The 16,741-nt window shown below is 33.9% G+C and overlaps 3 protein-coding genes across 6 annotated transcripts in view; 2 read left to right on the forward strand and 1 right to left on the reverse strand.

Annotated features, from left to right (window-relative positions):
• The window catches only part of LOC131852602 (uncharacterized), a 26,741-nt gene extending 25,244 nt beyond the window's left edge, over positions 1–1,497 (forward strand). The window contains exon 5 of the mRNA XM_059203289.1: positions 189–1,497. Within this exon, the coding sequence (XP_059059272.1) occupies positions 189–434 (246 nt within the window). The 3' untranslated portion in view covers positions 435–1,497. The remainder of the gene's footprint in view (positions 1–188) is intronic.
• LOC131852601 (uncharacterized) lies at positions 914–10,474 on the reverse strand. 3 transcript variants are annotated; one of them, XM_059203288.1, is made up of 6 exons: positions 10,366–10,474; positions 9,403–9,590; positions 6,166–6,366; positions 4,456–4,602; positions 4,264–4,375; positions 914–3,457 (listed from the first exon to the last, which is right to left on the reverse strand). In XM_059203288.1, exons 3-6 carry the CDS (start codon positions 6,352–6,354, stop codon positions 3,057–3,059), a joined length of 849 nt encoding a protein of 282 aa, XP_059059271.1. In that variant the 5' UTR covers positions 6,355–6,366; positions 9,403–9,590; positions 10,366–10,474; the 3' UTR covers positions 914–3,056. The 3 variants fall into 3 exon arrangements, with proteins under 3 accessions (XP_059059271.1, XP_059059270.1, XP_059059269.1); XM_059203287.1 differs by lacking the exon at positions 10,366–10,474 and adding an exon at positions 9,952–10,029; XM_059203286.1 differs by lacking the exons at positions 9,403–9,590; positions 10,366–10,474 and adding an exon at positions 6,793–7,034.
• A 142-nt stretch (positions 10,475–10,616) lies between these two features.
• Positions 10,617–16,741, forward strand: part of LOC131852578 (zinc finger protein 91-like) — a 36,075-nt gene continuing 29,950 nt past the window's right edge. Inside the window, exon 1 of one of the 2 annotated variants that reach the window (XM_059203250.1) lies at positions 10,617–10,693. The gene's annotated coding sequence lies outside the window, so the exon portion shown is untranslated. The remainder of the gene's footprint in view (positions 10,694–16,741) is intronic. The other variant, XM_059203248.1, reaches the window with a different exon arrangement.

Consider the following 16,741-nt stretch of genomic DNA (forward strand, 5'->3'; position numbering starts at 1 on the left):
TTTATATCGTGTAAGAATTGATCAATCAAACCGAACTCGCGGCCCCTCGCTTTTTCTCCGTGGTCTTTCAAAACATAGTCATTATGGTTTCACTTCCAGATATTTTATTTTGTCAGAATTTCTAATAGACTGTATTTAAGAATTATTACAAATTGATAATATAAATATTATATTATGCTTACTTCCAGATCCCCAAAGGTTGGGGTTACAATCCGTGGTCTCAGACAGGTCACAAGAAACAACGCCAACCTGACAACGCTGAATTCGACATCAACGGCACCACGGAGTCCTGCCTGAGCGTCCTCAACAACGTATACAACGACGGCATCGCGTGGCACGACGTCGCCTGCTACCATGAGAAACCAATCGTGTGCGAAGACTCCGACGAGCTCCTCAGTTATGTTGCGAGCACCAACCCAGGACTTCGTCTGTGATTTGTTAATACTTAAGTATTTATACGATACTCAAAACATTACAGTGACAATAAAAATCTAATGTAAGTAGTTAGTACTGCGTGAGCGTATCACAATTCAGCCCGGTACACACAGAGTGATTACCTACCAACGTGACTTTGGAATATTCGCCATGGCCAAAGACATGATCATTTTATTCCATCCATAAGGACATTTTACTAACCAACTACATTTGATATATTTATGTGAAACTATTATTTCGACTAGGTACAGTAAAAATTCCAGTCTTCATAGAGTTATTAGAGTGAGATAGAAACAGTAATTCGCTCTATGTTTATCTGGCACATGAAGTGATAGCAGTTGTCTAATTACGTAAATCATTCTAAATTCAAAGCATCGTTTCTCAATTTGGAGTCGGTCCTATATATTAAAGGACGCAATGTGTTAATAAACATAATCTGAAAAAAATATAATGGAGGGGTTACAAATTTTTATATTAATTTCTTACTATGTGGTGGTTCGCGGCACGGCACCAAATAAGTTGAGAAACTATATCTTAGAGCATTCGACATAGAAAACGCGATGTACCTACCTATAGATTGCGCTTTCCGATCTACCAAAATACCGATTATAAAACCTACCCGATAACAATTAATTTTATTTTCCTTATCTATGCACATCAATTTTTTTATTTAAAATATAGTATTCACATACGCAGAAAATTTTGTAGAGCTCAAACATAATTATATTTTAATACAAATTGATTTTATTCATTAAATCTCTCCGTCGTGAACGGCAAACCTTCAAGTAAAAAAAGTAATTTGTCATTCGAAACGAAAGACTTGAACTACAAATTTAGCAAATTTAAATATAAGTAATAAAATATAACACGGTACAATATTTATTTATTGGAGCAATATAAACTTGCCATATGCATAACATTGTATCTTCTCTGTCACTCTCTGTACTGCCTATTGTCAATCGTACAAATTGTACAGAATACTAATTTAAGATATATGTAAGTTACTAGGTTTATTTACCTAATGGAATTTCTATTTGTATATAAATATAAAAGTTATTGATAGTATTGGCTTTTATTTTGTAAATAATATTTCGAATAAATTTATTCAACATTAATGAACTTATAATGCTCTTATGAGATACAGGTATAAAGGAAAAGGTGTTATAACCACAGATAACACAAGCGTCATAATTAATATGTATCGTATCAATAAAAATAAATTGGACTCAATAGGACTAAAAACCAATACCCAAAGTAATTTCAGTTGCGACATCCATTAATATTTACATCTGTGAATGTAACAGTCTAGCGAAAGTAATCTTGAATCTGAAGATTTTTACACACGAAATATGGACTGGTAACGTAAATAACATTTAGATATTTCATACAAATTGGTTTAAGCATATACCTATCGTAATACATAGATAGAAATCTTAACATTAAAACAGCAAGATTTGAGTATTTATAAACGTGCCTTAAATAACGCTATCACTTTCCATTACACCTGTTTTTAACAGTCTTTTTCTAAATTATTTATGACATCAAAGTTCGGACCAGATCTAGATTAATATATCTTTTCTACATAGGTAGAGTCAAATTAGTTTAATAAGATAATTTATAAACATTAGGTAGATATTTTCGAGATAAACTTCAACTTATATATATATACAACATCAATTTTCATATTTATTTGTAAGTATTTATTACAAATTTGCATAACTGAATATGTTTTACTGGTAAGAGTAATATAAAAAAAAATCTGAAATCAGTAAATGCAGTCTTGTTTTCAAAATCAAAAATAAACTAATAGAACTTCTCAAATCAAACAAACTTAAAATAAATAACTTTTTCTAAGTAAAAATAATATAACATCGAATACAGTAACTCGTACTGTTCTGTAGCGTAATATTTATAGAACCACAACACTAAGATATTATCTACTAATACTTCTATTACTAAAGTACATATTACAGTTATGCTCACAATCAGTGGGCAAACTCAGTCTTCCTATTAATCTTTACATAATATGATTGTATAATACTGTATTATATACTTAACACTTCCCCGTCTTTCATTGGCCCTATAGAGTATTGCCAAAATAGCCTTATTGGTGTCATATCATAGCTTTCTGAGTAATCAAAAACAATATATAACTCTCTTAAAATTCGGCTAAATATGTAAATCTGGCGTGAACACGGATAAATAGCTTCCATAGAACGTTGTTTGATTAGAACCCTAACAGATTACAACAGCAACATAATACATCTATAAATAAAAAACGCCTAAATTATAAACAACTTCTTTCTTATCACAAATAGTGTTTTGCAAGCAAAATACACACAAAATATTTTAAACATCAATAGGTTTTATCATAGTCTTGTTTACTTCAGTCTTATTTGTAAGTTTGTTATTGAAATAGAATCATGGCATTGCTTTAATAATTACGAATTACGATTTGCTATAAGCACCACACTTGCCAAAAAATGTAAAAATAATGTCACAAATGTTTGATCAAACTAGTGAGCAAATTTAGTGTAGATTATAAAGTTGTACCTTTATAATTAAAGGATGTATAATATCTAATGAGGAATATATTAATACTATATAGTAATAATATACCATTAGAAAGACGAACGTCTCCGTCCCACACCTCTTCCCACAGACATTCTATCATGATCTTTGTACCTTTCACACATAATTAAATCTTTAATTTTATTTGAGAGAATATTCAATACATTGTACTCGCGGCCGCAAAGTGTAATATACATGTTAGAATACTTTTCAATTTCAGCTGGTGTTAAATTATACTTTTCTCGTTCGTGCTTGTCGTATTCCACAATAGTGCTGCCATCTTCCTCTGGTGAGTCGCACTCGATAGATATTTCAAAAGGCTCAGCATTAGCACAGATGGCGTTGTACTCGAGGAATGTGGATGTAGACGTTATTGTTGGTAAATCTGGAATATCAGGCTTAAGAAGACAAGCTCTATGTTGTCTTCGCCTGATATAGTATTTTGATATATCTAAAATATAAAAACATCATTACAATATAAAGATTAATATCAAATCAAATAATTCTATTTGTTCGTTACGGATACGGTATCGGCGCGTACTTATGTACATAAATACAAGTACTCGTTCGGACAAGGACATCAAATACAATTTCAGCGAAGGACAACGCGGTGTTCTTATCTGTTGCGGCACGTGTAACTTACTCCAATTGTTACTATGCTCTACCGTCCTTTAAGAGGTCTTATTTACCAAGCACGTGTAACTCATTAGCTACGCTCTTCATTGGTTTTACAAGAACTCTTATATATTATGACACTATATAATGGGGGAATATTTTAATTAAATATACATATAAAACCTTTACTTATATCATCTCCAGCTCCCAGTTCTCAAAAATAGGTCAATTATACCTACCAGCGTAATTGCCTGCAGTGAAGGCGTGTGCCATGTGTCCATAATTATTCATTAAAAAAACTATACCTAAATCCGAAAGATCCGAAAGAAGCATCACACTTTATATCTATCTATACATATAAATAAAATTGGAGTGTCTGTTTGTGATTTTGAAATAACGGTTTTTTAATATTTGTAATGTTTTTTACAATTTTGTCTGTCTGTTTGTTCCGGCAAATATATGAAATGGCTGGACCGATTGTGACGGGACTTTTTTGTTGACAAGTGACAAGTATCTGATATAGTAAGGATTAACTTAGGCCAACTTTATTTCAGGAAAATAAAGTTAAATTCCACCCGGACTAAGTCGCGGGAACAGCTAGTATGCTATACAATGCATGCAATATTTAATATAAATAATTACTTTCAAAGTAAACTTCTTTGTTTTTGTCCAAAAATACTGGCCACACCTCTAATTCATCAATTATGTTAAATAATTGTTTATTTTTGGTTTCAATATACAGGTCTCCAAGTACCTAAAATTAAAAAAAATAGAATTATTCTATGTTGATTTAGTTTCTTCTTAACATAAGGTATTATTTAAAATGTCACTCACAATTTCATTATGCTGGGTCGATAACAAAGCAATTGGAACAAAATAAATGTTTTCTGCGTTTTCAATTAATGATTGTGCTTTTTTTACAGCACCTGCATTCCAGGAACTCGTAGCCGTATTTACTATTTGGCAGTCCTCATTTAACGCCTATGGATAATAAATTAATAATTAAAAAATAAATAAACATGAGTATGTATGCAATCCAGCCATGCCAGTAAACCACGGTCCTCTCTGTATTTAGTGGTTATCATATTAATATTATATTATCCATATACAATGGCTGGTGCCAATATAATGGTATTAAAGTTGCAGAAAAGTTTCAATTACAATTAGAAATAATCCAGATCTTTGAAAGACCAGCATTTTACCAAAACAAAACACATCTACACCACCTAATGTAATTTATATAGTAATTAATAGATGTCATGTTTATGGGAAAAATATAACAATAAGAGAAAAAGAGTTAGAGATATAAAAAGAGTCATTATAAAAACATGACTCTTCAAATTGGCTAATATTAGTACATAGAGTAGAATACAATTCTGAGAATGAAATACAGAAATTACAACACAATATAGACAAAGGTGTTCATGGCAGTTCAAAGAAAAAAATCAATTACAGATGTGTCATTACTAATTTAAAAAAACACCATACTTAAGGAAGTATATCTTTTCAAAACATAGTTTTTGTTTACAAAAAAGCTAAAGACGCCATCTGTTGAAAACTGGATAAATTAAATATGAATATATAGCAGCAGCAGCAGTAGCGCTACTAGTCAGAATGCATTCCAAATATTTATTTAATTAAAATATAGATTTAATATTCTTCTCTTCTTTCTGTTTTAGATCTTTTCGTACAAATTGTATGCATCAGTTTGAAATCACATTCCCTTAAATATAGAAAGGAGCAGACTCAAAGGAACTAAGTTTTAGGCAGTGCCACCAAAGGTTAGTCACAAATAAAAAAGTTTTATTTGTTCCGTAAAAAACCTACTTCTAATCAAAATAAAATTAGTATTCAATACACAATTATTGTACACAAAATCATTGAAATCTGTTCATGTGGAACAGCATGTAACATATAGTATTTGATTAGAAGTTGTGGATAAAAGATTAATTGATACATTTTAGTGTTCCTACCAAATAGTATACCTCTATACAAAACTTTGAAATAGAGTCCAGTAGTTTCATATAATAGTAACAATGACAAATTTCAAGAAATTGTTAATGACACTAATTTTATAAATACTTATACTAGGAATGTGATTAAGGATGTGGTCTAAAACAGAGACTGGATAATAACTCTTCTATTTGTAGTCCAGATTATATGAAAGGGGTTATTTGTACATTTGAATTGTGATAATATATAATATACTTAATAGAACAATAATATGTATACAAAGAACTTATGGGATTGAAGTAATCTTTAGGAAAAGATATTTATATGAAATCTTAGGGTGCATACATAGGTTTTATCAAAAACAATAATAAAACTGCTTTGAATACTTCCTATACTTTCGGATATTGTTATCCAACCTGCACCTGGGAACTATAATAAGCAAATACTTGGAAGTAAAAGATAAAGTATGTAGAGTTTATTTTAGATACCTATACTTATTTGGTCCTGTAGTTAACCATTACATATAATAATAATTATATAATACTTTTATACTTATTTATTATACACAGATAACATAAAATTCATTCTTACCTTATCTACTGGCACTACTCCATGTATGCTGGCTTCAAACAGTTTTGTGGGCAACTTTTTATATTCAGTAGGCAAATTAATATAAACAGTTTTATCATCTGGTCTTAAATAAATGCCATAATCAATGAGCCAAATTAAAAAATGTAATTCTAATGATATTATTCCTCGTACCCATCTATTTTTCCACATAACTGCAACATACTAAAAACAAAAATATTTTTGTAATAGATGAATAGGGAATGACTATCACAAAAAATACCTCACGAATTAACCATGATAGATTTTTAGGGCACGGATGGACAAATGAAGGTTGACCTGACATGGGTCACTTAGGCCCTTAATAATAACTATACAAGTAGGTTTAACAGGTTCTATTTCATAATGTACCTCAATTTGTTTAAGGTTTAGAATAAGAACTAGAACAAATAGGAATTTAATTAAAGTTGTTGTAGGTAAACTTTAATGTATCAAGTATGACTTACTTTACTTTGACTTAATAAAGGTCAAGATGTAAAAAAGAAGAAGAAAATATTTATGTAATAAGTTGCATTACAGAAAGGAGACCCTCAGATTACATAAATTATAATTATGGTTCAAGTTTATGACATGCAAACCATTATTCATTACCTGTCCATGGTCGACATCCGACACTTGAGTCTTATTAGAAGGCGCATTTCCTGAATCAAGTTTATATTCCAGCGAAGTAGTATCTATATGAACATTTTCAGTTAAGCAAAAAAATGAAAACGGATTGTTAAATGTAGTTACAATTACATTCATTTTAAATAACTTATTAACAGCAGTATATGCACTTTTTTAAAACTTTATATTGAATATGAAATTTTCACTTGAAATTGAATCAGGGTATCAGTTTTATTTCGCGCGCATATAAGTTCTTATAGACTTTGTCGAGTGACAGAATATTGACATTGACATTGTATTGACGCCTTTGTAATTTATAAACAGCTGAGATTTCCATTAAGGATAAATAAAAGAAAAAAAAAAGTATATGTTAGTTAGTTAATATACATATCAATTAAACTTTGGTATTACAAGTCCACAACTGAATATAAGGACAAACCGCTTTCACGAAATTAATAAAAAATACAATGTTATTTTTATAATTTTAGATTTTAGGTAGGTAGTTTGGGTTATACATATTTTGGCGTTATGATCTCAAATTCTTCATAAAAACTTAGGAACATTTTTGTGATTATTGAGCGTTATCGTTCTTTGACCCAAGAACCAATATTTAACAGTTGTGTATTATTTTGCCTCAATTTTGTTTTCGCTTTCTGCTGAAAAAGATCTGGGTTCGGTTCCCTGATTTCTCAATTGCGACGATATAACAATTTATATTTGTCGAAGTCTAACAATAAAACACAAATCATAACAGTTGTTTTCATTGATGATGATTATATTATTTCAATATTGTTAGAAGTCATTTGTTAAATTTTAATTGGTTTTATAGAGCCATAGTCGATTTTATTGGTTTATCCTATAAATTGGTATATTTGGTCAAATATAAGTGATAGTATTAGGTATTATGCTTACATGACCTGAACTGAAAAAATAAGAAACGGTCTAAGCGAGTGATAATTTGTAATTATTTTTGCTATTTCATACAAGTGACGCAATCACGTGATTAAGTTAGTTTGATTTTGATTTGTCAGATTTCAAAAACTTTTCATTAATTTTAGGCATTCAGTAGTTTAAAAAGGTACCTATACTATATATACGAAACTGTATATATATATATAGTATAGGTATCTATTTTGACTAACCTTGTACATAACTTAAATATATTCCTACACTAATTTATTCCTTACACTACATACTAGTGGCTGTTTATAGACACGTTTGTTATGTCCGCTAAATAGGCGCCTGAGAAGATATATGTAAAAAGAAATGCCGAAGTAGCCCAATTAAACAATACCTTAAATCAGGGATCAGGGAGAAAAGTTGTCTTGAATCCCGCTAATTCCCTAATATTCATCCATGTTAGTTTAGTTATCCATTGTGTACTAAATACTAAACATTTTCTATTGAAAATTATAGGACAGCCTTTATTATTGTCTTGATGGCAAGTATACGTTGGCGGAACGTCTTAGAAATATACCATTACTATGGTTTCCTGGGCGGAGGCCTACCCATTGGGTCATAAAGGTCGACTAACAAGCGGTCGTTTTGTTCCACCTCCCTCCACAGAGAAGGTTGAACCGGACCATCGCATATTATGATCATTATCAGATGATATGAGTATATGATGTAACAACAACATGCTCTCGGGTGAAAAGGGATTGTTAGTAATGTAGACTCTCCACCCCATTGCTATCAATGTACCATGTCAGGTTGACCTCCACGCGGTTCCCCCTGGAAACCATCGTGATAAATTCCAGATGAATTTATCACGATGGACTAACTGACCTGACCTCATGTTTATCTTATAATCCTCTACTGGTGCTCCACCAGCATAAACCGTTAACGCAGGCGGGTGCACCATTTCGTAATCATATAAAAAAACAGCACGCTCTCCATACAAATTATTGTATAGGATTTGAATGGAATTTGGAACACAGATATATTCATTTAAGTCGCGACTGATGGTAAATATCAACTGCCGCCTCACGTGATGTAAACTGTATCTATCACTTGAATCTGATTTTACGTGGACCACGTAAATTACGTATGTAATAGGTACTACTTAAGAGATATAGCTATGAAGTGTATCATATACATATTCTAGATAATAACAATTACTACTCTTTCAGATTTACTATTCCATTATAACAAGACATTGTTTAGTCCATTTTCGATGTTATATTTATTAAACATATTTTATGTTATAGCATCATCAAGCTATTTTTTAAAAATAGTGTACATAATAAACATTTAGATTAATATAAGCTTATACGTAATGGTGTTCTTACTGAAAGATTGAAAACCTCTTGTTGGTAATGTCTTTACATCGTCACGCCTCTAACTCAGTCTGTACTATTTTATTTTTATGCTATGAATTAATTTGTATTGCACATTCTTACTAGATTTTATTATCCTGCTAAGAAATTGTAACAGATATGTGTTTTTAGGAGGTGGGAGGAGATTGTTAATAAAGAGATTTTTGGTCCCATTGCTAGCAATGTCATTGATATCGATCGCTACGCGGTTCCCACTACCTGGTTAATTGGCATACAGTTAACATAATTAAAAAAAAAACTATAGGCATAGATTACTTACCAACTATGTTGAGAGTATCAGTGAATACAACTAAATAATAGGCATCTCAAATTTCATAACAACAGCAGTAAGTAGGCACGCTTCAGATAAATAGTTGAATATTGTTTGTAACACATCACTATTTGTATTAAAACAGGCGTTTCCTCACACTGTCCTGCACTTTCCCAATATTTGCTCACCTTGATATCCTAAAAGAGATAAAGTACAAGAGGTGCTACGTGCAGTACGATTATTAAGTTTTATCATGTGTAATAAAATGAACACAAAAGACTTGTTTGACATTTGTTTCGAAACAGTAGTGTGTGATATTCCTAGTAAAGATAGGTAAGGCAGCATGTGAGTCCATTTAGTTATAAAAGCGTGTAATGGTGCTGTAGCCGTCTATCATCAGGCGGACCGTATGTTTGAAATATAAGATTTTAGACATTTTTGGTATCGATCCTGAAGTATCAGGCTAGCCATATGCTTGATAGCTAACCTCGATGCAATTATATATAACAATGTAAGAAGTCTAGAAATATAAGATCTTAGACGTTTTTGGAATCTAACCTGAAATCCTTTTTTGGCAAACGACCAGCTATTACTGCCATTATTGCAGTCTAAACCAGTCTAGTCCACTGAAAATAGATCTATATAGACAATAGTTAGTAGGTACCTATATTGAAGTAAGTATGTACCGTTCACATACTCACTTCATTGTTGTAAGTGATGGTCAGTCTACTGGTATATACTATACTGGTACTATATAGGTACTGGCCTGTTGAAGTACATAACAACGTCACCTACACTTTGTTACTTTACTATTCTATTGACGACATGCTTCTGATTTTTGTGACTCTACTTGCAAGTTAGTGAATTCATTAACATTAAAATGATGTCTTCGTTATCCAATTGTTGCATGTATTGGTAGATTGAATCAGACAGTTAAGATTCTACCATTACTCTTTACTTGTTATACTATACCTAGTCATATGGGATGAGAATAACAGAACGAGGTCGTTGCGGGTAGGCGGTCGTGAGGGTCACACAGAGGTGACAAGCGAGCGGCGGCAACGTGCGTGAAAGATATGGGGAGGCGTCAGGCGCTGATGTCAGTGGAAGCGGCGAGTGGCGGCTCTCCCGACGGCGGCGGGCGCACGCACGGAATGCAGCGGGTGGTGCGCGGGGCGCGGGCGGCGGCCGCTGCTGCCGCGGCGACGCTCGCTGCTGCCCGCCAGTCCGCCAGTCAGCCGCGCGCCATCCACACGACTGTTGTTCGACCCGCGAGTGACACCACCTCCGCTGCGTACAGGTATGTATACACAACACTACACGTGACTACCCTATCTTTCTTTAAACTCAACCGTCGCAGAGGACTCTGCAGGTACCGCCCACCGACTATTTCTGAGAGACCCTATCGCCCGGCGAACAGAAATAGACGGTGGTCATCCACAACAACATCGTCTTCTGCGAACCCGGCGGCCTCGGTGTGGCGTCGTCGTGGGCGCGATGACCCGTCGTATGTTTGCCAAACGAGAATCCCTAAATACTTGCCGGTCATCGCTTCTGCGGCTTTATCAGTGTTACATATTTATTATTTGCCGGCGCGGTGCGGTGAGGTCAGCGAGTGCGCGCTGCGATGTGCGCCTTATCGCGTGAGTCGTAGGGTCGCAGCGGGAGTGCTTCGGTGCGGTGGCGACGCGGGCGCGCCCGACCTCGAGCTCTGCTCTGTCTTTGCTCTGCTCTTGCGTCGTTCTTATGAGTTATAGATGTCTATGTATCCATACCGTACACACATGAAACTAACTCTTAATAACAAACAATTAAATTGATAGCGGGAGTAGCAAATCAAAGTTGTCCTTGTTCAGTTTCAATTAACAGTCACTCTTGTTGTGTAACAGCATTTTAATTAGTTACCATTCTTTGCCAAATTTAGTCGTAGGTATATAACATACGGTAAGAAGTGTTTGTCTACCACGAGACCAAATCGCAATGTGACGCACGTAGGTAGGTACGTACCTAATGCACGATAACATTGTATGGGCAAGCGGTAACTATCTGCTGCTGTCGCTACTTAGCTTACCACTCAAATGAATATTGTGCTAAAATACCTATACTTACAAGTCTTATGACTATAGACGCACACATAGTCTAAATATACTTTTATGTATACTACAAAACCTCCATGATTCATTAGCACATGAACATCTATGCGCTGAAGACATCGTTCTATATGTATAGGTATAGAAAATTACTTCTATCTAATAGTATTTAAAGACTGCTGACATGATCACTGGTCATGACTGCTGACTGACATAGTCCCTAGAAGTAGAATAAATTATTACATAGTCAACAAAGAGTAATGTTTTCCATCGTCTGCTATGACTACCAAACTTGCTAGATCAGTCGATATGACGTCACGACTTGATAATCTTAATCTCAGTGGGTGTTTCGAGGTCGTTGTTGTTGCGGCTGCTGAGTATCAACATCTATTTGGTTGCTTTATATGTATTGAATGTCGCCCGTGATTCCTTCCTACTGTTGGATAATAAGTCTGTTGTTCACAGTTCTGTGACGTAGGCGTCTACGCGTCTGTTAGCACGACGATTACTACTCTATTTCCGTTAAATATTTTAGTCCACACGAAATATCCGTGAGGCTGAGTGTACACGAGCCCGGTGACAAGGGATCCGGTACCTACTCGTCCGGTGGTGTCTTCGGCAGCAACTAGCTGTGCGTGTCAACAACGATCACACGCAAACCTCGCCTCTGCCACGCTTACAACACGCCTTAATATTCCGTGACTACACGTTGCCAGTTATTACACCCTAGACGCACCGCTAACAATGTTCCCGACCTCGCACCGTTTTCGGTTCAATCCATTTTGGCTTCTACAGCCAGGTTGTTAAGGACCCGGCCCGCGTGCGTGTTAGTGGCGTAAACAGTGTTTCGTAGTCACAGCAGGGTCGAGATCCCCGACGCACAAGAGAGTGAAAGTCGGGGGAGGGGGAGTGGCGGGGGTGGCAGCTGACGACGCACCCTGCAGGAGTGGTCGACCCGGGGCGTCCAACTTGGATTTGCTAAATCTGCTACTTTTACACAGGAGCCGTTGAAAAAGCAAACTATAGCTTCATATTAGAAATGTGTTACTGTACTTAGAGCTCATCTGCGCATTTCTAATTTTATTCTGAGAACATGGTAGATAGTTTCAATTTCTTAAAAAATAATAAACTTCGAACGTTGCGTAATTAGTATAGAGATATAGCGACCCTATCGAATACAATTACTTAATTTCAAAATTAACTATTTATTATCCTTATAATGATATGACGATCCTGGTAAAAACAATTCTGAAATAAAGCAATACGATTACAAAAAGAATTATCAAAATCTGTTCAATTTTGGGGAAGATATAGACGCACACAATAAATGCCATCGAATTTAGGACCGCGTGATGGCAGTTGTCGAAAGTTGTTTCTTATAAAAATATAATTCGGTGATTCTTTTTAGAATCGATAGGTGTTGGTTTCAATTTCAATTTCTTGTATGGGTAGTCGATTATTTGTTTAAAACAAAAAGTACAAGTGAATGATTACTGTCATACTCTGTGTGTACATTGGTAATTATTTCCTAGTTGTATAATTACTGTGTATGAAAAAGTAAGTAAAGCGGGTGGGTTCAAGAACCTAATTAGTGCAATTCTCATACGGCACAGATCCGCTGTTTCATGTCAGTGCACAGACAGACAAACTCACGGTAGTGCCAATAACAAGTTTATAACGCCCCCGATACCTCTGGAAGACACAAAATGTAAACATAGCAATCACAGCTGGAACTCTATCTAATCACTTCGACTTTCCACTAGTAAAGAAAACGCTAGAATTTAGTAAATAAACCTGGATATATTAACAACGCTATCCAATGCCAAACTAAGCAGAGGTGAGAAAGGAAGAAATACACTAAAAAACTTTAAGAGATATTTAAATTTTTTTATTTAGTAATTTTCATGTAGAAAAAACGAGTGTTTAGTTTTTGTTGAAATTAGTGTATAATTGGCGCAAATATCATGATATACGTGTATAAACTGACACACAAAAGAAATTGTAGAATTCACATTATTTTTTTCTACGAACTTACCTAATGATGTCTTCGTCTAAAATAAATTCCTTACAATTAATTTCGTATATATAGTGAGCTTTATTATATACTAGTTGTATCTCACGGCGTTGGCGGTGTGGGATATATACTACATAGTATATATATATAACTTCCTGATTGTGATCTACTTTCAAGTATTTCTGAGTTCATCAAATTTATTCACTATATACTAGCTACCCGCCCACGGCTGTTTTATATCTTCTTCTTGAATAACTCTATCTATTGCTAAAACTGCATTAAAGTCAGTTGCGTAGTTTAAAAGATCTAAGCGAACGGACAACGGAAGCGACTTTATTTTATACTATGCAAACAAAAATATTCAGTTTACATTAATTCTTTTACGACCCCCGAACAATACAAATAATTTCATTCATTCATTAGTGTATTTGTTTATATTGGTCTAGGTATTCTCTATAAGTTGCCTATTATTCCGCGTACAAGCTCTGCTTAGATTGTGACTGCATCCGAGTTTCGTCTTTCTTGTTAGTTGTTTATTTTGGTTATATACGAGTTTCTATGCGTCACAATACGTACGTATACAAATACACGGCCTACCGGATGGTAAGCGGTTACCATCCTCTACATACGCTCACTATACGAGAAGGGATGTTGTGTGAGTACCCACACCCTAGCCGGAACCCTTCCCCTTACTCCAGTAACCTTGTTCACCGCAAAAACGTACTCTACCAAGGTAACGTTATATTATGTACGGTGTTTTGTGAGACTTTAAAAAAACATTTAAAATAAAAATGTTACGAGTTAGCACGAATAAAACTTTTTTATAACTTTGAAGGCCTCGGTGGTCGTGCGGTTTAGCACATTGCTTTATTTCCGATGGTCGCGGATTCGATTCCTGGCACGGTACAAACATTTGTATTAATGATGTTTCTATCAGTCTGGGTGTTTTATGAATATTATATTATTAGTGTATATTATGAATGTATTTCCAAAAAATCTAAGTATTTATATCAGTACTCATAACACAAGCTCTGCTTACCTTGGGACTAGGTCACGTTGTGTGAATTGTCCAGAGCTACTACTATTATTATGGTAATCAAACGACATCAATAAATAAAACCTTTATACTAAGCCAACTATTATTTATACGTGAATTAAGAAATAGAATACGTGCTTAAATAAAAAACAAATATTTCTCTAATTTCTCAACTCTCTTGAAATATTCGCAGATTATGTTGCGAGATGGAGGCATTTAACTACATAATCTGTAAAATTTTAATGTTGATTCCTTCATATTTTTAAGTAAACCTTATCATACTAACATACTAACATTCCGTTTTTTTCTAACGATATTTAAAGAAATGTCCTTAGAATTTCTAAAATATTCGTTAATTTCTCACTTTCATATTAGATCATTTCTTATGGAAATAAAATCCAAAAATATTTCTTGTGAATTTTAATCTAAGAATCGTACAATAAGTGTGGGCTAATTATAGATATTATCACGAAAGTAATAATTTGATCGCAATAGGTTATTACCGCGTATTCCACATAATTGAAAAAGAAATAAAAAGGGTATATTATGGGTGTAACTTTTATTGATGTACGAAGAAATAAAAAATCTGATAAAATGTATATTAGCTCAATTTGGCTCTCTAACCTCGTACATCATCGTATTTTAACTGATTTCTGTAGGTCAATATCTGGACTTATACCAAGATTCTCTTTTGGTTACCATTCCTAAGACACACCTAACGTAGGTACGTATACGGTTTCAAATGATGTGAAGAAATAAAATAAATGAGATAATTGACTCACATGCATAGAAAAAAAACACCCACAATAGCAATGTACACAACTGTTTGCATTATGTTGGAATCGAATCTTCAACCGTAGGACAGCGCTCACTGGTACATTGTTACATGAAATAAAAGTCTCCAAATCAATGTAAATTCTGTGAAAAAAGTACCTAGGCGCGATTGTCTATTTGCCATGAAAGTGTAGGAAGTTTATTAGGCAGAGAGATCAGTCAACTGATTTCTCTCGTCTTGGCCCTTTGTCAGTTGTACTAGCCATTATGAAAGCAGTCCAACTCCCCCACTCCACCGCATAGGTGTCGTCGGCAATGCCGCCTTTTTACGTTCTTAGATTACCTACTAACTAACAATCAGGACATCGTCTGTTTTTTTGAGATAAAAGAAAGTCAGTGTAAATCCTCGTAATACAATCTATCTTGACGCCAAATTTCATTAATATCCGTTCAGCTTTTTAATCCTAAAAAGGTAAGAGATAGACAGACATACTAATATTCACAATGTTAGTATGGATTAATATGGAGAACTATATTATTTCTAGCTCTTTTTGCGATCAAGTGGGTAATTCGAGCCTATGAGTTGAGGGAGTTTAAGAAATGAGCTGAGGGACTACTTATGGAGACATAAGACCAAGAGTACCTCTCTCGGCTTATGTACACGGTAATATAAAAAATATTTATTTTCTATTTTAAATTTCTTGGGGACTGTCAATTTCGTGGTGACTCTACCTAATTGATATATTACTACATTACAATTCTAAATTTATTACATTTTCGACCATTAAACACACCAACAACCGATCTCAAATTACCTTCCGTTTCACCTATTCAGCTCGTTTTGTAATCTGTATTTCAGTAAAAGGGTGATATAAGGCAGCGTAATTACAAGATATGGAGGCATGACATCTTTTTCATAAATGATATTTTAGTTCTAATCATATATTTAGTTCTAGCATATTTGTGAGGCGCTGGTTAATACTTGTCATTACTAGCGTTGCGATTCCAGTTACATAGAAAAATATATAGCAATATATTTATTACAAAAGACTATAACGTAATAAAAACAGTTATTTACACGAAAGTGAATCTACAAATTCTGAAATAGGCCGACATTGAAAGTACTAAGTTTGTTCTACCTATAAAGTAATGAAATGACCATTCAACAAAACTTCACACAAAGTGGGTTATTTTACTTTTCGATATTAAAGAACGAGAATCTATATTATTCTTGAGATTCGTTTTTACTTTTGATTTTTCGATGTTTAAAAACATTAATCTATTATTCTTATATTATCTAGATGCTTATAGACCTACTTTAAGTTGCACATCATCTGGTAGGCAGTTTTAGAGTTTGAATCTGTTCATATTATCTATTATAGATTTCTTTGTTGCATTATCATGGATAATCCCCACTTTAAAATATTATTTCTT

This window comes from Achroia grisella, unplaced genomic scaffold (assembly GCF_030625045.1).
Source record: "Achroia grisella isolate CSIRO2021 unplaced genomic scaffold, CSIRO_AGI_Agris_v1 utg856, whole genome shotgun sequence".
Lineage (NCBI taxonomy): Eukaryota > Metazoa > Arthropoda > Insecta > Lepidoptera > Pyralidae > Achroia > Achroia grisella.

Coding starts and splice junctions, on each gene's coding strand:
- LOC131852601 (XM_059203286.1), bottom strand. CDS start 6,945: ATGAATGTAATTGTAACTACATTTAACAATCCGTTTTCATTTTTTTGC. Junction 6,367..6,792: donor CGGATGTCGACCATGGACAG/GTAATGAATAAT, acceptor TTTTGTTTTTAG/TATGTTGCAGTTATGTGGAA. Junction 3,458..4,263: donor CAAAGAAGTTTACTTTGAAA/GTAATTATTTAT, acceptor TTTATATTTTAG/ATATATCAAAATACTATATC.